The following is a 24,005-nucleotide window of genomic DNA, read 5'->3' as shown; positions in this document are numbered from 1 at the left end:
GAAATCGATCTTGAGCGCGCAAAAGACGTGAGCAGTCCCTTTAAGGGCTTTATCATGCTGACTCAATAGATTGTGTTTTCTTGATATGTTTTTATTTTTATTTGTACACTTGACCATTTGAAAATAGCCTAAATAATGTAACAAAACGAAAATAAACCTATGCGGTCCTACAATACAGCCTATTATTATTAGGATTGTTTTTAGGCTCTTTGGGTTTTTGTCTGTGTTTGTTTTAAAACTCCTAGATCGGCTGGACAAAAGTTAACCCATAGCTTTGAAAGTAAAGAAGAATATACAGCCTGTATAAACGAGTGCGTTTGTTAGGATTTTTCATTGTGGCAGATAGCAGTTATATTTTGTGTAGCGTGTGGTGTGGTCAGGTGCGCGATTGTGACTTACTATAGACCTAGGACAGAGCTCCTCACTTTTTGCAGTTAAAAAAAAATCACTTAATTTTCAAAGAATTGTATTATTATTATAGTTATATGTATTTTTGATGTTTTTTCGTTTTTGTTTTATAAATGATCTATGACAATTGTTAAAAAATGTTCAATCAAAACATCGCGTCTTTTTCTTTTTTCTTTTTTTCTTGTCGACTAATCGTTGCGCAGGACAAGACTTTGGTCGACTAAGGATTTCTTTGGTTGACTACAGCCCTCACTTTTTGAAACATTGAGGCACGGATGTACCTAATACAAATAAATAACTAGCTAACTAGTTAACATCTCCAGTTAACTAGCAGATCATTCATTTAGTTCGCCATTAAATAAGAGATCTAGCGCTAAAATCAGTTGTTTTTTAAATCAAGCTGAGCGCTCGTGTCCGCTGCTATCAGTTGCATGGCAACGACGTGCTGCGCGAGTTGCGCAATCTTCACTCGGACGCGAGTTTCAATCTATCGCGGTTGCGGAGACTCTACACAGGGAAGCACTGCTAGGCCTACTTGGGCGCAGAGATATCAAATGTATGATTATGCATGAAACATTTAAATTGTTGATAAATTGATAAAGTTGACGATGCTCGCCATCTTCGCAGTAGTGAACGCGCCTAGAGAGAGAAATGCACACTTCATATGAATAAATTCTTATTTTTTAATCCAGGGAAATTTGTTGATGAAACATTGATTAAAATGAAGATACAATTTATACAAAACGAAATAAACTTTAAAGAAAGGCTTTCTACAAAATAAAACTAAATAAGTGGTCAAAATCATGTCTGACCAATTCCAAATGTTTTCCGATATATAGGCCTATTGGTCATCTTATGATCCTATCTTACTCATCTCATGCGGTTCCCTTTTCATATAGCCTAATCAACATAGATGAAATAAAAAAATAATAACATTATATTATTTATAAAAATGAAACGTATATTTAAGTTTTTTAACTTATAATAAGCGTCACACCGCTCCGCTTTGCTCACATGCTCTGGTGTGTAGCCTAATGCATGTGTGCGTGCATGTGGTGGAGGGGTGCGATTTTCGAATAATAATCAACCCAGCGATCTTCGAATATTATTTTTGCTTGAAAATTTCGTTTTGTATAAATTGTATATTACTTTTAATCAATGTTTCATCAACAAATTTGCCTCGATTATTAAATAAGAAGCAAATATAGTGGACAATATAGGCTAATCAGGACACGGAGGCGTCGGCGCGTGCACACTTCTCTCTATAGGCGCGTTCACTACTGCAAAGATGGCGAGTCTGCATCGTCAACTTTATCACTTTATCAATAATATCAATGGACCTGGCCATATTTGAAATGTCTCACTCAATCGTTCGTTGTTTAGGTCTATATTACAGCCGTTCTAGGCTTGCGCTTTATTTGAAATGCAGCATGCGATGTTGTTTAATAACTTTCAAACGGTAGAGGCTGTTCCTTTATAACATAGCCAAAGGTCGGTGTATTTTTGCTTTATACATTTTAGGCTTATTCTCAAATTCATATTATGTTAGGGGGGCGGGATTATTACGCAATTTTAATCGGACAATTTGACCGGAGAGATTTAATTTTGTAGGACATTTCATTTTTTCTCCCGGCCAATGTCCGGTAATTACCGGACAACGGAAACCCTGGTATAAGCGCATGGCCAATTGTTTGGACCATGTGCTTGTGTTGTCTCGTTATGTAACTCCGCCCCCTTGTTACCCTCGTCTTGTCATTATTGTCTAGTCAGTTTCACCTGTCCTCGTCATTTGTGTTCCCCTATTTAATCCCCTTGTGTTTGCTGTCCTGTGCCGGTTCATTGTTTCTCATTGTGTGTTTCTCATTGAGTGATTCACCTTGTTTAAGAAGAACGTCTTGATCTTGTATTTGCTGTTAGTTAATAGTCTAGTCTTGTCAAGTGTTTTCTAGTTTAGTTATCCCTCGTTTGTATTGTCTCTGTTTTGCCCCATCGTGGGTTTTGTTTTCCTTGTTTTGTCTAAATAAATCCACGTTAAGTGCGTACTGTCTGCGATTGGGTTCATCTGTCCTCAACCTCATAACAAAAATATTGAAATTTTAGTGAAAATGATCAAAAATGCTGGCGATGGCTGTCAACTTTTTTCAAAAACACTGGTGCGGAAAGGGTTAATAGTTAGGTTGAATGAGGGGTGATACCATATTTCACAATGCAAAGATTTGTGTTTTACTTACTGGTTCACCAGGAATAGACAATCCATTAGGGCCCTGTGGGCCTGGAGGTCCCATCTGACCTGGTACACCCTGCTCCCCACGTGGGCCCATTGAACCCTGAAATGAATGGGTTAAAAAAATGCCGTTCATTTATCCAGTTAAACACTCTAGGAAGAAGTGCTAAGAGAGAAACTGCTTCTCTAAGGTATTGATGGAGGAACCTGTTCAAGTATCTGATCATTTGGCATTTAATCAGCAGGCCATTTCAGAAGAAGGATGAGCTTACCGTGGGGCCAGACTCTCCTCTCTCACCTCGTGGGCCTTTTGTACCAGGACCACCCTGAAAAAAAAAAAAAAAAAGAGGGACGCTTAGAATCTCAGTGGCAGTGGATTTCAAAGGATTCATTATTTGAAAACGGCTCTAAAGACAGTGACGTTTCTAAGTGCACACGTCCAAGGCCTACCCAGTGGTCTCTGACCTATAAGCGAATCCATGAGTAAGTCACTAGTCATTAGCTCACGCTGTGCTGTTAACCATCGGTAATCCCAGATGTTCAATCCATGCATAATGGTGTAGAGAGAAGAGGCCCCATAATCATATTCCTGAGCTTAATGTAAAGAGCAGGGCTGAAATTACAGCGCTGAGGCTTTGGGGAAAATATCCCACCATCCCTGAACTCTGGACCTTTTCGTCCTCATCATCAGAAGTGAGATTTGCAGCGGTAGCATGATGACTTCAGAGACAGGAGAGACGTCAGGGGACTCTAATGATCTTACCGGAGGGCCCGCTGGGCCTGGAGGACCGATGCTGTCCTGAGCACATGTGCAGGAGTGAGGAAGAGCGGGACATTTGGCTTCATCTCGCTACAGAGATGGAGATATAAATCAAACACTGCTGAAAACACTAAACACGAAACAGTTTGTTAAAAAAAGCAAAAGAACTGTAAATATAAAGACAGCTGGTATAACGTAATATTAATTTAATATTCTTAAATATACTTAATATTCAACAATAATATTGATCTGACTGTATGAAAACTGAACTGAGCTGGACGATGAGATAATTTTTTGCAAAACTGGTAAAAAAAAAACTGATTTTACTTCAGTTATTGAAATATACTCCTTTTTTTATTTACCATAAATTTAAGTTGCTAACGTATTTTTATGGTCTGCCCACTACATTTGCTGTTTTGCTACTGTAAATACTGGCTTCAATGGTGTACATCTACCTGCCCTTCAACTACACTCCATGGACAAAAGTATGTGCACACTCCCTTCTAATGAACGGGTTTGGCTAAGCCCTTTAATTCCCGTAAAGACAAATGTTAAAGGAACGGTTCACCCAACAACAAAAATCCACGTGCTCCATGGAAGACAGAAAGCCTTACAGGTTTGGAAAGACATGAGGGTGGAGTAAAAGATGACAGAAGTTTCCATTTTGGGTGAACTATCCCTTTAATGCTATTTTCGTTATGGTCAAGTGCCCTTTTTTAGACCTTGGAGTAAATACTGTGTAAAGTTCATTTAAATTCACCAATTGTGTGGAAATTCAATTGTATATGCAATCAATGTAAATAGAATGCATAGTCTGATGAGCATCACTTTACTCATCACTAACTTAAAGGGATACTCCACTTTTTTTGGAAATAGGCTCATTTTACAACTCCCCCAGAGTTAAACTGTTGAGTTTTACCGTTTTTGAATCCATTCAGCCGATCTCCGGTTCTGGCGGTACCACTTTTAGCATAGCTTAGCATACATCATTGAAGTGGACAAGACCATTAGCATTTCTCAAAAAAAAATGACCAAAGTGTTTAGATATTTTTCCTATTTAAAACTATTGACGCAGCGCCTGAAAATAGGTTACCTTCCGTCAACACCATAGAGGTCAACACAACGGAACTATTTTCAGGCGCTGTGTCATATCATTACGCCTGCTGCACTCATGGTACGGCAGTAAAGTTTCTTGATTACTACGCAGGAATGAGAGTATAGTTCCTAGCCATATCAGCCTAGAAAATCGCAACTTTACATTTTCCGTCGGTCTTAGTGCACGATGTAACTACAGAAGAGTCAAGTTTTAAATAGGAAAAATATCTAAACTCTTTGGTCATTTTTTTTTGAGAAATGCTAATGGTCTTGTCCACTCCAATGATGTATGCTAAGCTATGCTAAAAGTGGTACCGCCAGAACCGGAGATCGGCTGAATAGATTCAAAAACGGTAAAACTCAACAGTTTAACTCTGGGGGAGTTGTAAAATAAGCCTATTTCCAAAAAAAGTGGAGTATCCCTTTAAAGTGAAATATGCGTCAATGTGTTACAGTTCTCAATGCTTGATTTTAAGGAAGATTAACCTATGAACTGAGAGCCCTTACACTGCTTACAGTGAATGACATATTGCTTCAAGGGGACTGTGCAAAGATACATTATGGAGAAGGGCAATCAGCGTGAAAAAGGAAGTCATATCGAAACACCGCCAGAAGCTTGACAGCTGTGTTAAGGGGAACATCTAGTGAAGTCTGAAAAACTCAATGACCTTTACTCAGTTACTACTATTAAGTGTTCTTTCACTAAAAGCCATCAGCATACTGACCAAACAGTAGACAAAAGCCCACCCCTCAAGATGACAATCTATACACAATCCCTACTTACCATTGCTGGAATATCACAACATTTGTCTCGACTTGTCCAGCCCAAACTGCAGACAATATCAAACATCTGGAGTTGGAACTGCAGGAGAGAAAAATGGGAACACAAACGGATGTTACAGATGGCTCGCATTGAGCGCCGGGAGTTGAGAATAAGAAAAAATAAAACATCCACACAACAGTGTGTGTTGAAAAGGAATACACATAGAATCGAATCCGTTCAGGCATGAATGGGTGGGAGGACATGCAATTGATTGAGTATGAGGGGACAAAGGAAAGGGCAGGGTATATTCATAGGATTAGTAGTTTAGTGCGTGTTGGCTGTATCGAAGGGAATGAGCAATCTTACTGTGGCTGACTGCTTCTTTGAACCACCAGACTTTGCCATTTTTCCGAGGACTTCATAGCCATCTGTGGATATGTTGTTGGCTGCTTTGATCTCTTTCTCAGCCACCTCTTGGCAGTCGATGTTGAGTTTGACATTTTTCGGTGAAATAGAAATGTGAAGCTGCAAAAATAAAAAGACATTAGTGCAAATACTTCAGCAGTGCAATCCAACCATTACTCAGTACTCTAGACATCTCGGGTTGGTTCATAAATCTTTATAAAAGAGATTCACAAAACTGCCTGATTGACAAAAAAATTCTCCAAAGTCATCCTTTTTCATCCATTCTCCCATGACAACATTAACCCTACGGCCTGTAAACTATGTTTAGAGTTACGCTCTCAGTTCTTCCAATAACAGTTTCTGTCTAACTATAATGGGTTTAATTAGTTCATTATGTAAAGACATGCCAATTGTCGAACACAAATACGAATTTTCATGTCAGCAGATAATATTAACTGGTTTACCAACTGTAATTTCCCCTTTGAATACACTATGAGATCCTACATGCGGATGCAACCACTGAACTGCTTTTTCCGTCCTTTTTTTTTAGGGGGAATACAACGTTTTCTTTATGTAGCGTCACCACATGTTGCTATTATGTCATTCTGCGGCTGACCGTCTAATGTGCTCGTTCCCCCTTTTTTCAGTCAAAAAGTCAGACCGTCTCATTCATCTGATATTCATACTTTGTACATCAGCAGTCCAAAAGCAAGGTCGTATTTCTTGCCACAATACCGTCAACATCTTTGGCAACGCCGATTTGGCTTCCCACAAGCAGAAGGGGTCTGAAGTTAAGGCTTTGGATAGAAAGCTTCAGAAGCTTATCCAAATAGTAGGTTCAAAAGCTTTTGTGAAGCTGAGAATACAATACTGTAGCCATCCATTCAAAAACTATAAGCTGAGAGACCATTATTGCTAAGGTGGAAAGTGTGTCGTAACGGTCAGGGCCAAATAACAGTGCTACAGTCTCATTCGTTTGTACCATGTACTTTGCATTCACACTTTCTCCAGTCCTCCTCCCATTCTGGCTACAGTGGGTGTCTGAAAATGCTCACCATGTGGTTTAATTTTGCTCTGCTCTAGTCTTTCACTCAGTCCTGACTCCTGTCAGACTTTCATTATATCTATCAGCCTCCATTTCATAGTTGCACCTTTGGCTGGCCATCTTCTCCCACCATTTCCTATTTCTATGAATTCAATGAGTAAATTCACATTTTAGACAGGAAGTGGTTTCAAACTATAATTTTAAAATGTTACTTTCCAAAATCTTAAGCGCCGCATTGATACTTACTGTGGACAGCAAAGTGAAATGTAAGTACACGTTCTAAACAAATAGCATTTTCATTTGAGGTGCATGAAACCCTTGACTATTCTTTCCAGTGTGTCTTTACTTACAATGCATTATACACGGAAAGTATTATTTTAGCAGTATTTGTGTGTCATTTTATCATTTATATACATTATATCACGTTGTTAGCTTAGCAACATGCTAACTGTGCTTTCACATTAGAACATTTCAGCGAAATTTCACAGGCAAAAAAAAGTTCCCCTGTTCATTGTCGATACGCTGATTTCACGCAGCCGCCATTTTGAAATTGAAAGCGAGGCTCCGGTGGGAAGAACCCCGGAAGTACAGATAGACAACAATGCCTTGGACTACCAACCTGAAGCTGCTGCCGCGATTTACACTATTGGATGTTAATATCCAATATAAGATATGTGTCACAGTCTTCGTCTGCACCTGTCTGTCTTAGTCATCTTCACTACACTTCCCAGAATCCTTCTTGTCTCCACACCTGTATTCACTCCCTCAATCATCCACCTGTTCATCGTCTTAATCATCTGTGTCACCTGTCTTCACCTCGTTAGTGTTCATTTGGACTTGTATTTAGTTTGCCTGTGTTCAGTCTGTCTTTGTCGGTTCTCGTCTATGTTACATGGTGTAAAGCTTGAGTGTTTCCGTAAGACCGTCATTCTGTATCTGAGTTTTGATTATATAAGTAAATGTTTGAATTGGAGTCTTTGTGTCAGCCTCTCCTTCATCCTACACCATCATCCGTGACAGACCCGTGACAGAAGAACCGACCAAACAAAATATGGACTTGGCTAGCCGTGACCTGACGGAATACCTCATCAGGATCCTGATGGAGAGAGGTATCCGCATCACCGTCACCCAAGTGATGCCTCCAGCCATCTTCGCCACGCCGTCCATCCTCACCCAGGATCCAGCAGCGCCCGCTGATCCTGCGCCAGAGCCCGCTGATCCTGCGCCAGAGCCCGCTGATCCTGCGCCAGAGCCCGCTGATCCTGCGCCAGAGACGATTCACGTCCATCCTGCCCAGCCAGAGATGATTCACGTCCAGCCTGCCCAGCCAGAGATGATTCGCGTCCAGCCTGCCCAGCCAGAGACGGTTCACGTCATGCCTGCCCAGCCTGAGACAGATCCGTCCTGCATCAAGCATTCGCCGCTGGTCCCGTCCAGCCCAGAGACCCCTTCGCCGCTGGTCCCGTCCAGCCCTGAGCTTCCTTCGCCGCTGGTCCCGTCCAGCCCTGAGCTTCCTTCGCCGCTGGTCCCGTCCAGCCCAGAGACCCCTTCGCCGCTGGTCCCGTCCAGCCCTGAGCTTCCTTCGCCGCTGGTCCAGTCCAGCCCAGAAACCCCTTCGCCACTGGTCCCGTCCAGCCCAGAGACCCCTTCGCCGCTGGTCCCGTCCAGCCCAGAGACCCCTTCGCCGCTGGTCCCGTCCAGCCCAGAGACCCCTTCGCCGCTGGTCCCGTCCAGCCCAGAGACCCCTTCGCCGCTGGTCCCGTCCAGCCCAGAGACCCCTTCACCGTTGGTCCCGTCCAGCCCAGAGACCCCTTCGCCGCTGGTCCCGTCCAGCCCAGAGACCCCTTCACCGCTGGTCCCGTCCAGCCCAGAGACCCCTTCACCGCTGGTCCCGTCCAGCCCAGAGACCCCTTCACCGCTGGTCCCGTCCAGCCCAGAGACCCCTTCACCGCTGGTCCCGTCCAGCCCAGAGACCCCTTCACCGCTGGTTCCGTCCAGCCCAGAGACTTGTAATGACTCTGTCACTCTCCCCATTAATTTTTGGGGGGGGGGCCATAGGCCCTCGCTATGGCCGCCCGAAGGGTCCTCACCGCCATGGCCGCCCGAAGGGTCCGCACCGCCATGGCCGCCCGAAGGGTCCGCACCGCCCTGGCCACGCCCACGTCCTGCTCCGCCCTGGCCACGCCCACGTCCTGCTCCGCCATGGCCGCCTGCACTTCCTGATCCGCCCTGGAGGCTTCCCGTCCCAGTTTGGCCACGCCCTGGCCAGCCTTCAGGGCGCCCGCCCCCCCACCCCATTGATGTTCTACGGCGCGAGGTCGCGCCTTGTTGAAGGGGGGCATTCTGTCACAGTCTTCGTCTGCACCTGTCTGTCTTAGTCATCTTCACTACACTTCCCAGAATCCTTCTTGTCTCCACACCTGTATTCACTCCCTCAATCATCCACCTGTTCATCGTCTTAATCATCTGTGTCACCTGTCTTCACCTCGTTAGTGTTCATTTGGACTTGTATTTAGTTTGCCTGTGTTCAGTCTGTCTTTGTCGGTTCTCGTCTATGTTACATGGTGTAAAGCTTGAGTGTTTCCGTAAGACCGTCATTCTGTATCTGAGTTTTGATTATATAAGTAAATGTTTGAATTGGAGTCTTTGTGTCAGCCTCTCCTTCATCCTACACCATCATCCGTGACAGACCCGTGACAATATGTCTATAGTGCGTTCCTGCTTCTTTTTTTACGTTCTGAAGTATATAAAAAATAATTTTATTTATAAATTAATTTCACTGTATATAGTCTAAAGTATGAAAGAAATGTATGTACATTTTTAGAATAACTAATTTCTACATTAAACACAACAATACGCCATCGCATTCGCGACTCTCCTATGATTAAAGGCGACACTTCCGGTTTTCTTCCCACCGGAGCCATTTCAAAATGGCGGCTGCGTGAAATCAGCGTATAGAGTTGGGCTGAATGTAGAAACTTATAAAATCAAGCAGCTTTATGTTGGTCAACGTGGCGATTCGCGTGAACTTGAACACAAGATAAATATGAGTGGGGAACTTATCACTGTCACACGAAACTCCCAAATGTGTGGATTCCTTTTCAACTGAGTTGAAATTTCGCCAAGCAATTGTACATATGACCGCACCTTTAACACTGGTCAATGCGGTGAATTTGTGTGACCAACTGCAACATGCGTGAAATGTAAGTAGGGAACTTTTTTTTTGCCGCCACGCAAAACTCTCGATTGCATGGATTCCTATTGAAAGGACTGGATTTTGCTCGCAAAATTTCACAGAGTAACGGTAAATGTGACCGCAACTTAACACTGGTCAATGCGGCGAATTTGCATGACCAAAATCTATGTAGAACACCTGATTGAGCAGATTACTATAAAAATTTCTGAATTTTGTTAACAAAATGTTAAATGGTAAATATGATCGAACATTGACACTAAAAAGCCATTATGAATCTAATCTGTGCTTCATGTGAGGAGTGCTTCCAAACCGTTCACATGACATGAACTTCAAATCTAACTCGGAAAGCATTTATTCATGGATTAATTTAGCTACTAAATTCATAATCAGAGGGATTTTATAAAAGGAAGGCAATGGCATTGAGAAGGGGCCAGTGTTCTGTGTGGTATTGTGTGGTTGACCATAGAATCCCTTTAATAGCTGTTTTCATTTCCTATGGCTTTCTAAGCACTCTTGTTAAACACTATACCGGCACAGTGTACACACGTTTGTGGACACTCATATCTTAATTCCGATAATAAAGGCTTGTAGGTTGTTATTAACTATTACAAAGAAATTAACTGTTGCAAATTCGTAATCGTTTTCGTCTGAAGGATGCATGTTCATGTGGTTCGGCAGTGGATAAGATGAATTTAAGATGAATAAGGATTCATTTAGGCTTCACATTCTTTAAGCAACATCATTTTTGTTGACTTTCTGATGATCTTGACAGGCTCCATGAGATTCATCCCATGACATTGCCAATGCAAAACTATCCACAACATGCTGGGGTTTTGCTTCGTCTTTTTTTTTGTGTGTCCATTTTATTGTCAGTCTATCAAAAATAAAAATAAAGGTTGGGCCAGTTACTTAGAAAAGTAATAGCACGCCTATTTTCAACAAACTGCATAATTTGAAGTATCATTCATGTCTGTTATTGCAAATGGCACATGATGATCTATGCAGTGTAGTCTAATATGTATAGGGTTGTTCAAACAATTTGCAATTAACACTAATTTATTACTGTCCAATGCACGATAACGTTATTTTTCTTATAAGCACGCACTACAGTTTTGTCGCCTGCCACTTTAAAAGCTCCTTAAAGTCAAATCGATTCTGATTGGCTGTCAATGGTTTTAACATTCATCAGCTGGGAAAGATTTTTCTGCAAATGATTCCAACAATATCGTTCCTCTGTCGTTATATCATTATAATTGTGGTGTGGATGTCTCTATTCTCAACGAATAATAAAACTGTATAGTAATCATCCTTGTTGTGAACTGGCCTTTAGTAAGCACAAACAAACCTTTAACTTTAAAGAACCTTCTCAACTTTCCAATGTTTGCTGGGGTTTGATGGGTTTGCTGGAACTGAGAGGTTTTCCTTTGCATGTAACCAGTCTGTAATCTTGTAACCAAAGTGGTCAGCTAATCACAACCTTAGCTCAGAATCGTTGTTCTGTGTTCAAGTCTCTAGTAATGCCAGTGGTTGCTGAACATACAGTAGACTACAGCTGCAAACCAATGCGTTTCTGCACGAACCCTGGACCACAAATTGTCCCTTAGATAAGCCAAAATGCACACTGTATGACATCACTTTGTCAATGAAGTCATTGTAATGATGTCCATGGGTGAATCTCATGCAAACAACCAAAAGAAATTCAAATAAAAGTCTATTTTAGGTCTGGTTTTTGTTTGTAAATCCTCATTCTCATTACAGATTATTCTAATTATACTATGCCACATTACTATAATACAGCACAGCTTTTTACACTCAAATACAATGCTGTATACAAAAATACTATAATGATGTTTAAATGCTTTATATTTTAAATAGTACTTATTTTTTTTGTATTACATCAATGGGAAACAGTCTTCATGTTCTTCGACCTTCCGGTGGTCTTTACAGGCTTCTTGAGATTCACCTCGATTGCTCAAGCTGTGCTTACAAATTTCCCACATAGACTGGGAAAATATTTCATGTGTGGATGTAAAATTAGCACATCTTGAAATCTGATTTGCCAAGACGCTGGTATAAATTACAGTCTCCTGGTTGTTAAGACGTTTTTTACATTAGCAATTAAACTATGCCAGCAGTCACTTGGGACAAACATGACAAAATGATGACATGTTCAGCTTAAAAGAGACTCAGCATGTGCACTGGGCCTAGAATAACCTCTGAGGAGGCAAAACCCTTTATTTAAAAAATAACATCATTAACGTCCACTTTTACAACATATTCAATAGTAATGATTGATGATTTTTAGCTCTCATGAACCACAAAACTGGAAACTGCTCTAGCACAAACCTGCAGCTATGAGCGCTCACCATATGGCCCATAAACATCGCAATTTAAAGCGAAAGGCAAAAGCAACATTGACAAATCTTTCATTGGGCTCCAAGAAGTAAAACCGTGTCTTCAGTGGGAAACTTGTTCTGAATTTATCAGCCAAGAGTTATAACACAAGCCATCGCTTCCAAAATTGTTATACTGTACCAAACAATCTTTAGTGCTTTGCAGGGACTAATATTCTTCCAGAGAAATTCCACCACTTTCTTAATGTGCTCTATCTGGAAGTATTTAAAAAAGGAGACTGCAAGTTCAAATCCATCTCCTGATTCATATGCACGTTCACATTCAAGACATCCGTTCCAGATAAAGAAGATATAATTCAAATGACGGACATCTAAAAGAACCGGTTCAGGTCTTCAGAAGTCACCCTGGCTTTTTATTAAAGCTACCTATGCACTTTTATCATTTTAATGTGTGTCATTGCTGACGATTTTTAAGGGGAGCTATTATGCCCTCTTTTTAACATCTTTATTTGGTTTGGGTTTTCATGCTTGAATGTTCAAAAAACCTTATTTTTCCCATATTTTCCATTATTCCAGCTCCTCCTTCAGTAACGCTCCGTTTAGTTCCTGTCTCTATGAAGCTCCTCCTTCTCAAAAGCACACTGGTGCTCTGATTGGTCAGCTGGAGCAGTGTGTTGTGATTGGTCAAGCGCTTCAAGCGTGTTTGGGAAATGCCCGTACTTTACTATAACCGCGAGTTTCAACGCACTACTAACTAACTCAACCAGGCCCCGCCCCTTTATTCTTAGCAGGAATTATATAAATAAGGAATATAATTCGTTGCCGGAAGAAAACTCAAGACTACGATGGAGGCGTTTCAGGGAGTTCAGAAACACTGACACTGATATAGAGAATATCTGTCTTTGGAGTGACTTTGTAACTTTGCAGAGCTTTTTAAAGCAGCAACATTACACACTTATGAAAGTTGTAAAAAGCATAAAAGGACCACTTTAAATGGCCAAGTAGTCAACCAAAGTAAGTAAAATCATTCTACCTTGTGGAAACTGCCATGGAAAACTTTCTTCACGAGGTCGTTATCAAAGGAGACTTTCTGAATTTCCCCTCTGGAGTCCTTATTGTAGAATGAGATGACTCTACTGGAGGCTGAGAACAAAACACACACTTACACTGAGTGCCCAGGCAAATATGAGGCAAAAACAACAACAACAACACAAAGAATCTCCATGCTAATATGAGCTTGATGCACTAAATGGGTTGATTATAGCCTGGCTAACGTCAGACCACGTCTCATTGAGACTTGGGTCTGGGAACCACATGTTCATTTTCTCGTATTTGAGGCGTGGTTTACGAATGCCCAGAGCCGTTTATTGGGTGCTACGAATGTCTATCAAATGCGCCTGTACGGCTCATAGCCAATCGTTTCAATTATACCAGATGGCGTATGTAGAGCGACAGAAATTAGACGAGGAAGAAGACGATGGGTCAGAGATTTATGTGTACACGATGGCGAGTATCTAACGGCCGTTTCACACCGCATGCGTGAGCGGCGCTTATTTTTTTCGGCTCATGTTAATCAATGAGTGCGTTCACACCGGGAGCAGGAGGAGCGCGTGAGCAGCAGTGAAGCGGTTTCGGCGTCCAATCTGTTTTTGCTGCTCTGCTCACGCTCAATTAAAGTGAAAGCACACTTTTGATGGACAAAAATAAATATGATTTCACACAAAAAGTGCCCAAAATGCACAGAATAAGCATGTCTAGTGAGTTTTAACAAGAACTTGAGTAGGCAAATAAAAGAAAATAAAGACTCAAAAATATTTATAGAAGATTTAGGCTACCCAGTAAAAACTTGTTGGTAACACTTTACAGTACGGGTGCACTAATATGCATTAATTCATGTTTAACTAATGCACAGATAATCATGAGTTAACGTATGATTAATTAAGAACTAAACCATTATTTAATGATTACTGCATCAGCAACTAATAAATAGTCTATATGATTAATAGATTAAGTAATACATGAATTGGTATTAATTCAATGTGTCATTGTGTATTAATTCCTTAATAACATATTTTATTAACTAATAGTGTAAATTAATGTGTTAATTACCACAATTAGTCAAAGCTATGCACTTCAACTTCCAGTTGTCTGCTTTAATTAATCATTAGCTAATGATTTGCAAAGGTATGTTATGACTTTACTTGTTGAGGCACATCATTATTAACTAGTCATTTAGTAATTGTAGTAATTTACACATGAATTTGCACTAACAATGAAGTAATTAATCATGTATTAATGCATATACCTGTATTATCTGGAAGTTGAAATACAAGGCTTTGGCTCATTCTGGTAATTAACATATTAATTAACACTATTAGTTAAAAAAATGAGTTATTAGGGAATTAATTCACATTTACATATTTAATTAATAACAATTCATGTATGAACTAATACATTAACCATACAGACTCTTAATTAGTTCCTAATGTGGTAATCATTAATGAATAGCTTAGATAATCATTAGTTACACATTAATTCAGTATTATCTGTGCATTAGTTAAGCATGAATTAATGCTTATTAGTGCACCCGTATTGAAAAGTGTTACCAACTTGTTTTTAATTATTCAGTTTGGGTGAAAGTTGTGTATTATATAAATAAATAAAAAACTAAAGTAAATAGCCAGAAATTATTATATATAAACGTTCTTTTAGTTTATGTCACACACAGACAGCATAGGCTAGCACAACCCAAATCAAACCCGAGTGTGTGGTTTATTTGTGTGTTTTGTTTTTTATCCGCGGAGTTGCAGTCTTTTAAACATATCGAAAGTATGAGTGAAACTAATAGATTGGAGCCATTTTCTGGGTTGTTTTGTTGTTTAACATTTATATGCGAATGTCGTACACCTCCCCATTACAAACTTTCAAGACTATCAATGTTATAAATGACCAACTTCTAAAAACAAATGTATAGTTGTCTTTGTAAAGAATTGCTCGCTTATATATGTAGCTTTGGAGCCGCTGCTGTGACCCTGTACAAACGCTTCCAGTGTGGAAACTCTCGCGATGTAGTTACGCTGACGCGCTGCTCAAGTGCCGCTCACGGTGTGAAACCTATGTGTGAAACGGCCGTAAGGCTGCATCGAAAGGGAACTTCGCGTCTGCTGCCATGTTGGATCCATAGGTATAAACAAACTGCTTCGGTGTGTCGCATAGACGTCGTCATCGTCTTGCTGCTCCCTCCCCGTTCTGTGATTGGTCCCCTCGCTGAGGCGAAAATTTGGTCCATGGTATCCAGACCGCCTAGGACCGTGAATAAAATCGCGCTGCGGCAAGGTAGTATGCGGAAACCCAGGCTAGGTTGATTATGCATTTCTGAGCAATTACTGCTATAAATCACTGCAACCCTAAAATCTGGAACCCATTTAGAGGGTCTGGGTTTCTAAATAAGGTTCAGCAGACACCACAAGGCTGACGGCATGAACACACACATGAGACACGGAAGATAAAAAATGGTGCTTACGGTCAACGGTGAGGCCGACCTCAGGGTTGTTGTTCTTATCTGATATCTGCCATATATCAAACGCATCCTTGCCGGTGTCGGGAAGGAGACGGAAGAGGAGAATCAGCGTGTAGGAGGGAGGAAGACCATCTGGATGGATTTCCCTTGAAAGAAAAATACAGCTCATTTATCAACACCCAAAAACTTTTATCAGCCTTAATTTTCATAAACTCGTGTCATTATGCGAGGTTGTTGGGTGGTTGCATGTGTCTGATGACAACAGAAAAAAATGAAAGGCTTTACGCAGATTCATTTGTTGTGCAGTGAAACCAGACATAAATCAAAAAGTGCAGAACAGATTCACATACTGTCCTCAGAGAAAAACACAAACAGACGTGCAGCCTTGAGAAATCGCAACACACTGAAAGTATTTTCCCTCCTCAGAGTGTTTCCATTTGAACATCAGCTTGCCAACGTGCAAATACACACCATTAAATATAAGTTAATCAAGCGTGCCTTCAGACCAGATCTTCAGCGAGCTCAGGACAAACTGAGCTACACTTCTTGAACTAATAGCATATATGCACTCACTGTAGCATATTGGAGAACGGCACCATTAAACCACCGAAAAAGAAAGCCACACAAACCTGGCACAGTTTATAAATACCTGCTTTCAATGGATGCACTAATATGAGATGACATTTGAAAGCTTAACATCAGTCCAAAACCGAAACATCAGTCGCTCTAGGGTTTTTGTGTATTAATTTGTACTTAAAATAATTAAATAGTTAATAGTAAATAAATTAACTTTAATTAACTTAAATTTTAGTATTATGTATATTATAGTTTTTCTTATATTTTGAATTAGCTTTCACATTTTTTTCAAAACATTTTTATATTTTCAGTTTTCATTTGAATTTGTTTTATTTTTTAGTAATTTTGTTATGTGCTTTTGTCATTTTTAGTATATATATTTTTAAATATTACTATTTAATTTATTATTTATATTATTTATTAATTTACTTATTCTTTTTTTATTATTTTGAGTTTTAGTTTTAGTTCAGTTTTAATTTTAATTTTATGATTTTTTTATCTAATATTTAAATTAAACAATTTTAAGCTGTATTTCAATTAATACAAATGTTTTTTAATAATTTGATTTTAATAATTTTTAATTAACGATAATAAACCTGACTCTCTGATGCTGGTGTCAGAATACAGAGTTTCTGTACTATTGTTTAAAGGTGCAATGTGTAAAAATTTTGAGTATCTATTAACAGAAATTCAATATGACATCCATAACTATGTTTTCAGTGGTGTATAAAGAACTTACTTAATAAACCGTAATGTTTTTATTACCTTAGAATGAGACATTTATATCTCCATAACCACGGGCACCCCCTTCTATGAAGGTCGCCATATTGTGACGTCATGTTTCTACCGTAGCCGAACGCGAACACACAGCGCTACAGAGCGCGTTTCGTCACTACCTTGAAAGAGAAGCAGCAGAAAGCTAGAAGCTAGCCATAAACACCGTGAGTAGTGACTTTTCCCTTGTCAGTGGTGTAAAATATGTAGTTGGATTGTTTCATGTAACTTAGTTCTTCTCCCTTGCTGTGTTATAGGTTTGCTATGTGGGGATAAATGTGCTGGTTACGTTCGTGAGACAGCTGATTATACTCTTGTCATTGACCGTAAAACAGTTACAGGAATCACCAACCCGTCGATCGCAGTCGACAAGTCGATCTTGGAAGCATTTTAAGTCGATCGCGAAGAGTTTTCAAAATCAGAGAAAAAAAGCCTATTGTGTGTAGTAAATGGTGTCTAGGGGATGCGGAGGCGCGCGCGCTGTTACAATCACGTAATTTTTGCCGCGCGCACCTTTGGGCTCATGCGGACGCGTCGAGTTTAAACAAGGCTTTACGCTTTAACCAGCTCAGCCACAGTAACAGCTCATATTAGCCAGCTAAACTTTTACTACCGTTAGAAAAAATATATGGTTGCATAGTTTCATGTGGTTCTTCTCCCTCGCTGTATTATGGGTTTGCTATGTGGGGAGAAATGTGCTGGTTACGTTTGTGAGACAATCAGCTGATTACTATTATTATATTATATATTAAGACTCTTGATCCTCACCTGACTATGGCTTTGTAAACTTTATCCATGATGTGGTTTATAATGGACTGTGGTACAGAAACAGTGACAATGTTACACACTCTTGGCTTACTCTGGCTATTCTCTGCTGTCTCAGACGACGATATGTTTGTCCCGTTTTAGCCACCGTAGCTTCTTCTAAAGGGAGGGGTGAGCAGTGGGCTGAGCCCTTAGTGCAACTCGCAACCGAACCGCTAGATGTCGCTAAAAAATACACACTGCACCTTTAATAGTTCAATACACTATTGCAACAACTAAATAGAAAAACTTTTTTCTAAATTTCTACAACTTCTGCTTGAACTTGTCTTTTGCACTTCAGTCAAGCCACATAAAACTCTTTCAAATATGATTTTCTCCTCAAAAGTAGCAGAGGATGCATTGAATCTTCCCCTGTTTGAGAAGGTCAATCATGAGAATGTTTTTTTATGAGTTCACACTGAAAATTTCTGTAAAATCTGACATTCTCACAAGCTACTACAACAAACAAGGAGAAATGCTTCTTCTGGGAAAAAAGCAGGAGAGACCATAGACTGCAAGCCCTCTAAAGATGGTTAAAATAATTGTGATTGCCTGAATACCATTACAGTCTGTAATGAAAACACACATGCACTGCAATCCGACCTACTTTGTGGGCTGGGAAATGAATGCGTCCTTATGGAGTCTGTATGCAATGTAACTGTTGAAGGAGCCGGTTTCCATTGAGACGCCGCTCATGCCAGCAAACGTCTTGTCAGTGATGTTAAAAGCCTCCAGCATCCTGAAACCTATGCGTTTTCATCAAAACAGCAATCAAGAGATGCATAACAGTGTGTGATGATAGAGGAAAACAAGAGTGTGATGATAGGGAGTCATCGAATATGGACTCGAGAGTCAAGTTCTGACCTGGTGACGTGAATCCATCGAGGTAAATCAAAGGACACGCTGTGAAAAAAGAAAATCAGGAAGTTATTTTACTCTTGTCTTTCATGTTAGAGTTAAAGTGAACAATGCAGACTAAAAGAATGACTTCCTACTGGATGTTGCCGTTTCACAGATGAACGTAATGAGGTTGTCTTGGATCTTAGCAAATGCATCAAAGTCATCAACGATAAAGACGTGTCTGTCGCTTGGCTTGCTTCCAATGTTCTTCAGTTCGGCAGTGTCTACGTCTGCGACACCCACCACAAACACACTGAAGCCTGTGGACAAGACAACACCGAGGCTTTAGGGAAATACATCGCCTGTCAAGAACTTGCCCAAATTTCACCCAAAAACAAGCAGTTATGTGTTGCATAAAGAAAAGGAGGCCATGATCATTGAGATCTGTGATACCTGCGTGCTGTAGTTTAGCAGCACTCTTCTTCACATCATCTTGAGAACGTCCATCGGTTACCACAACCAGGACCTTGGGAACGGTTCTCCTCATACCGCTGTCTGAGATGAACACCTTATCTCCAACATGCTTCAGCGCAGCACCTAATGCATTCACACACATTAAAACAGTGCAAGAAATGTGTTCTGCCAAACAGCATTCAAACACTTAGGGCCAGATTTACTAAAGACGCGCGCTGAAAAGGAGTGGACAGGGTTATTCTTGCACCTTACCTTATTTCATTTGCATTTGAAGGAGATTCCCTTTAAAACGCCAAATTTATTGGCAGAGAGTATCATGCAATGTGATTTACTAAGGTTTGTGCTAGTCACTTTTATGGTTAAAAACAAGCATGTCTTAACACGCAGAGAACAGAAGGTAGAAGGTAGAGCATTTTCTCCACTCGTGTTAATTTATTGGGAATGCTAGAGGAAGATGTTATTCAAACGTAAAGTTTCCCAAGCCTCAGTTTTTCCCAGTTTATTTTTAATTAGCTGTGCCTGTGTTGTTAGTATATTACCCACACTTGAATATCATCGGCTCTGCTTGTGTGCAACCCTACGCTAATTTGTGTTGGATATAATGGAAATGTTCTGGGTCGCAAGTTTCGTCGTTATCAGCAGTTCAACGAGTTTTGCTTCCCGAAACCATCGTTCCAACGAACATTCGCAAACATCGTCGCAAAGTTGTGTGTTTGGAACGACAGCCCTGTGGTTAGAAGCAGAGTTTCTTGTTTGCATGACATGTGGACTCAATAAATCCTTATTTTGAGCAAAATAAGCAAGCTGACATTCAGGACAACCTGTGTCTTTTATTTAGAATACATACAAATGTAATTTATGTCTTTTAGTTTTCAAGAGATTTAAAGCGTCGTTTTTGAAGAGTGCGCATGTGCGAACGTGCTCTAGTTTGTTTGAACGAGCCTATGATTGAATCTGGAAATAAAGCGAAATAACTGAGAAAAATGAGGAATATTCCTCAGATATCATGTCTGTAATTTATAGCAAAACATCTAGCATTGACTCGATCTCAAACAGATTCATTAAGAGTTATTAGTCCACCACCAGCTTGACATCATTAACCAACGTGGTTGAACGACCAATTTGCGACAATATGGTTTCGGGAAACAGTCGTGACTAGTTGATTTCTCCAACAATGCATCGTACTGTGGTAGTTAAGCAGTGTTACATCGTTGTACGGGAAACACACCCCAGGCTTGCTCTGTGTTCTCTAATTTCAACATTGTCAGTAGATTCACCTGCAGAGCTTTGCACTCCGGTGCTTTTATGGGATTGCGGTCTACCGCGGTTTAGTAAATGTGGCCCCAAATGTGGAACTGACACCAGCATTCAGGTAGGGTAAAAAACATCTGAAAACGGACACCTAAGAACAAAGACAATAGAGTGCGCTTACATGCACGTTCTTAACCCGATTATGCTCAATACGCTAACAGTGCTTGTGGTCATGTAAACATGTTAACCCGTTTTCCTTTGTCAGAGTAAAGACATGAACACGGTTTAAGCATAAACCAATCAAAACAGCTCGATAAAACCTATTTCCCGCGGCATGTAAACACAGTAACCTGCATTCTGTCGACTTATTGCAATGTGCATGTGATATGCTCCAGGAAAGAGCCCTTACTGCAGATTTAAGCTCATTCTGCAAACTCTGACACTTTTTTATGGCCCAAGAAATGTGTTCTCATCTTGTGCCGCTGAAGCAGAAGTGGTACAGTCAAAATACTGCTTATTTATTTAACATCACATCTCACGTTGCAGACTGAATAGGCTACTTGGCATCAGATTAATGAATGATTAGCTTTTTATGTCACTACTGGGGAATAACTGCAAACGCGTTTTGCGTGAGTTGCCGGTGTATTGGGTTAGCATGTAAAAACGGACAATGAGTTAATTGAAAAAGCTGATTTTTGGGACTTGTCAGCGTATTGATGTGTACGTACACGTTCTCAACGTATCACGAACCTGTTTTGGTGTTTCCTCCTCTGTAAATGACCATCTGAAGGGCGGACAGAACCATTCCCTTGTCGTGGTAGGTGTTCAGTTTGAACTCGGTTTTAGCATCATCGCTGTACTGCACAAAAGACACCTGTTTTCACAGAATGAGAAAAAGACCCACTGAATCACCGCTCGGTCAGGGAGTCGTGCGCATGCGGTCAGTCACGTGACTGTTGACGGGTCAGTACCTGCATGCCCTCATGGCTGATGACATCGAAGGCCCCAATCATGCTGAAGACAAACTGGCGGACTTTAGCGAAGCTCTCGTCTCCGATGCTCCACGAGCCGTCGATCAGGAACACCAGATCAGCCTTGGCACCTTTGCACACTGGCATTACAGAACAAGATTGAATGAGGAATAGTAATAAATCATATCAACCCTGCTGAATGTACTTTTAGCTGTGATGAAGTCTGTCTATCTATCTATCTATCTATCTATCTATCTATCTATCTATCTATCTATCTATCTATCTATCTATCTATCTATCTTTCTAATGTATCTATCTATCTATTGTTTTATCTATCTATCAATCTATCAATCTATCATCTATCAATCTTTCAATCTATCATCTATCTATCTATCTATCTATCTATCTATCTATCTATCTATCTATCTATCTATCTATCTATCTATCTATCTATCTATCTATCTATCTATCTTTCTAATGTATCTATCTATCTATTGTTTTATCTATCTATCAATCTATCAATCTATCATCTATCTATCTATCTTTCAATCTATCATCTATCTATTATCTTTCAATCTATCATCTATCTATCTATCTATCTATCTATCTATCTATCTATCTATCTATCTATCTATCTATCTATCTATCAATCTATCATCTATCTATCTATCTATCTATCTATCTATCTATCTATCTATCTATCATCTATCTATCTATCTATCTATCTATCTATTGTTTTATCTATCATCTATCTATCTATCTATCTATCTATCTATCTATCTATCTATCTATCTATCTATCTATCTATTGTTTTATCTATCATTATCTATATATTGTTTTATCTATCTATCTATCTATCTATCTATCTATCTATCTATCTATCTATCTATCTATCTATCTATCTATCTATCTATCTATCTATCTATCTATCTATCTTTCTAATGTATCTATCTATCTATTGTTTTATCTATCTATCAATCTATCAATCTATCATCTATCAATCTTTCAATCTATCATCTATCTATCTATCTATCTATCTATCTATCTATCTATCTATCTATCTATCTATCTATCTATCTATCTATCTATCTATCTATCTATCTATCTATCTTTCTAATGTATCTATCTATCTATTGTTTTATCTATCTATCAATCTATCAATCTATCATCTATCTATCTATCTTTCAATCTATCATCTATCTATTTATCTTTCAATCTATCATCTATCTATCTATCTATCTATCTATCTATCTATCTATCTATCTATCAATCTATCATCTATCTATCTATCTATCTATCTATCTATCTATCTATCTATCTATCTATCTATCTATCTATCATCTATCTATCTATCTATCTATCTATCTATTGTTTTATCTATCATCTATCTATCTATCTATCTATCTATCTATCTATCTATCTATCTATCTATCTATTGTTTTATCTATCATTATCTATATATTGTTTTATCTATGTATCTATCTATCTATCTATCTATCTATCTATCTATCTATCTATCTATCTATCTATCTATCTATCTATCTATCTATCTATCTATCTATCTATCTATCTATCTATCTATCTATCTATCTATCTATCTAAGAAGTCTCTTATGCTCACCAAGACTGCATTTATTTTATTTTAAAAGTACAGTAAAAACAGTAATATTGAAACTTTTCGCATTATTATCAATGTTGAAAACAGTTGTGCCTCTTAATATTATTTGTGGAAACCATTATATTTTTTTAGGATTATTAGATGAATAAAAGTACAAAAAAGAACAGCATTTCTTTGAAATATAAATCTAACATTATAAATGTCTTCACTGCATCTTTTGACCAATTTACCACATCCTTGCTGAATAAAAGTAGTAATTTCTTCTTAAAAAAAAAAAAAAATCTTACTGACACCAACATTTTGAACGGCAGTGAATAAAATACACAACATATTCCAACCGTGAGATCATCAGATGAAAAAAGATAAAAAGGTAATCATGTTTGTACCCTCGAGTGCTCCCGGGATGGAGGGTGGTGGTGGAGGAGTCGGGGGCAGTGTTGGGGCTACGGTGGGCTTCACCACTACAGAGAGGAGAAAGCGGACACCATGAGGACACAGAGAACAGAGCCGTGGGACTGAACTCCTCTGAAGGCGTCATGACTTACATGTGCGCTCTTTGACACTGACTCCTGGCCCCTCCTGGTTGGGGGTCTGTGTGTAGACTGTGGCGTTGTACAGCGCGTCTGGGGTCAGCCCGTCAAAGCAGTACTGGCTCTCGGTAGCGGTGATGGTGACCTCCTGAGCTCCACGGTTAGCCGCTAATGGTGACAGAGGAGGAGCAATGTGAGGTTACACTTTATTTCAATAGTGCATTTTAAACAAGATGTAACAGTGCAACTAGGTCTGCTCAATTATGGCAAAAATCATAATCACGATTATTTTTGGTCAATATGATCAGTATTATTTCACGATTTGAGTCATTTTAAATATCAGTGAAATTTCACAATTATCGATACTTCGGCAAAGCTTAATACTAAGTGAACTAATG

At 39.6% G+C, this 24,005-nt stretch overlaps 1 protein-coding gene across 5 annotated transcripts in view; it reads right to left on the bottom strand.

Moving 5' to 3' along the window:
• Window positions 1-24,005, bottom strand: part of col12a1a (collagen, type XII, alpha 1a) — a 101,713-nt gene that overhangs the window by 12,970 nt on the left and 64,738 nt on the right. For all 5 annotated transcript variants that reach the window (XM_056255874.1, XM_056255877.1, XM_056255876.1 and 2 more), the window contains 15 exons: window positions 23,623-23,775; window positions 23,464-23,538; window positions 21,461-21,600; window positions 21,240-21,363; window positions 19,218-19,361; window positions 18,920-19,084; window positions 18,789-18,827; window positions 18,532-18,670; window positions 15,774-15,916; window positions 13,284-13,393; window positions 5,617-5,775; window positions 5,272-5,349; window positions 3,396-3,482; window positions 2,905-2,958; window positions 2,640-2,735 (listed from right to left, as the gene is read on the bottom strand). In XM_056255874.1, the coding sequence (XP_056111849.1) occupies window positions 2,640-2,735; window positions 2,905-2,958; window positions 3,396-3,482; window positions 5,272-5,349; window positions 5,617-5,775; window positions 13,284-13,393; window positions 15,774-15,916; window positions 18,532-18,670; window positions 18,789-18,827; window positions 18,920-19,084; window positions 19,218-19,361; window positions 21,240-21,363; window positions 21,461-21,600; window positions 23,464-23,538; window positions 23,623-23,775 (1,706 nt within the window). The remainder of the gene's footprint in view (window positions 1-2,639; window positions 2,736-2,904; window positions 2,959-3,395; window positions 3,483-5,271; window positions 5,350-5,616; window positions 5,776-13,283; window positions 13,394-15,773; window positions 15,917-18,531; window positions 18,671-18,788; window positions 18,828-18,919; window positions 19,085-19,217; window positions 19,362-21,239; window positions 21,364-21,460; window positions 21,601-23,463; window positions 23,539-23,622; window positions 23,776-24,005) is intronic.

This window comes from Rhinichthys klamathensis, unplaced genomic scaffold (assembly GCF_029890125.1).
Source record: "Rhinichthys klamathensis goyatoka isolate OS25496 unplaced genomic scaffold, OSU_Roscu_1.1 h1tg000123l_1, whole genome shotgun sequence".
NCBI lineage: Eukaryota > Metazoa > Chordata > Actinopteri > Cypriniformes > Leuciscidae > Rhinichthys > Rhinichthys klamathensis.
Note: the sequence above shows the minus strand (reverse complement) of the source record. Positions and strands in the feature narration are given on the sequence as shown.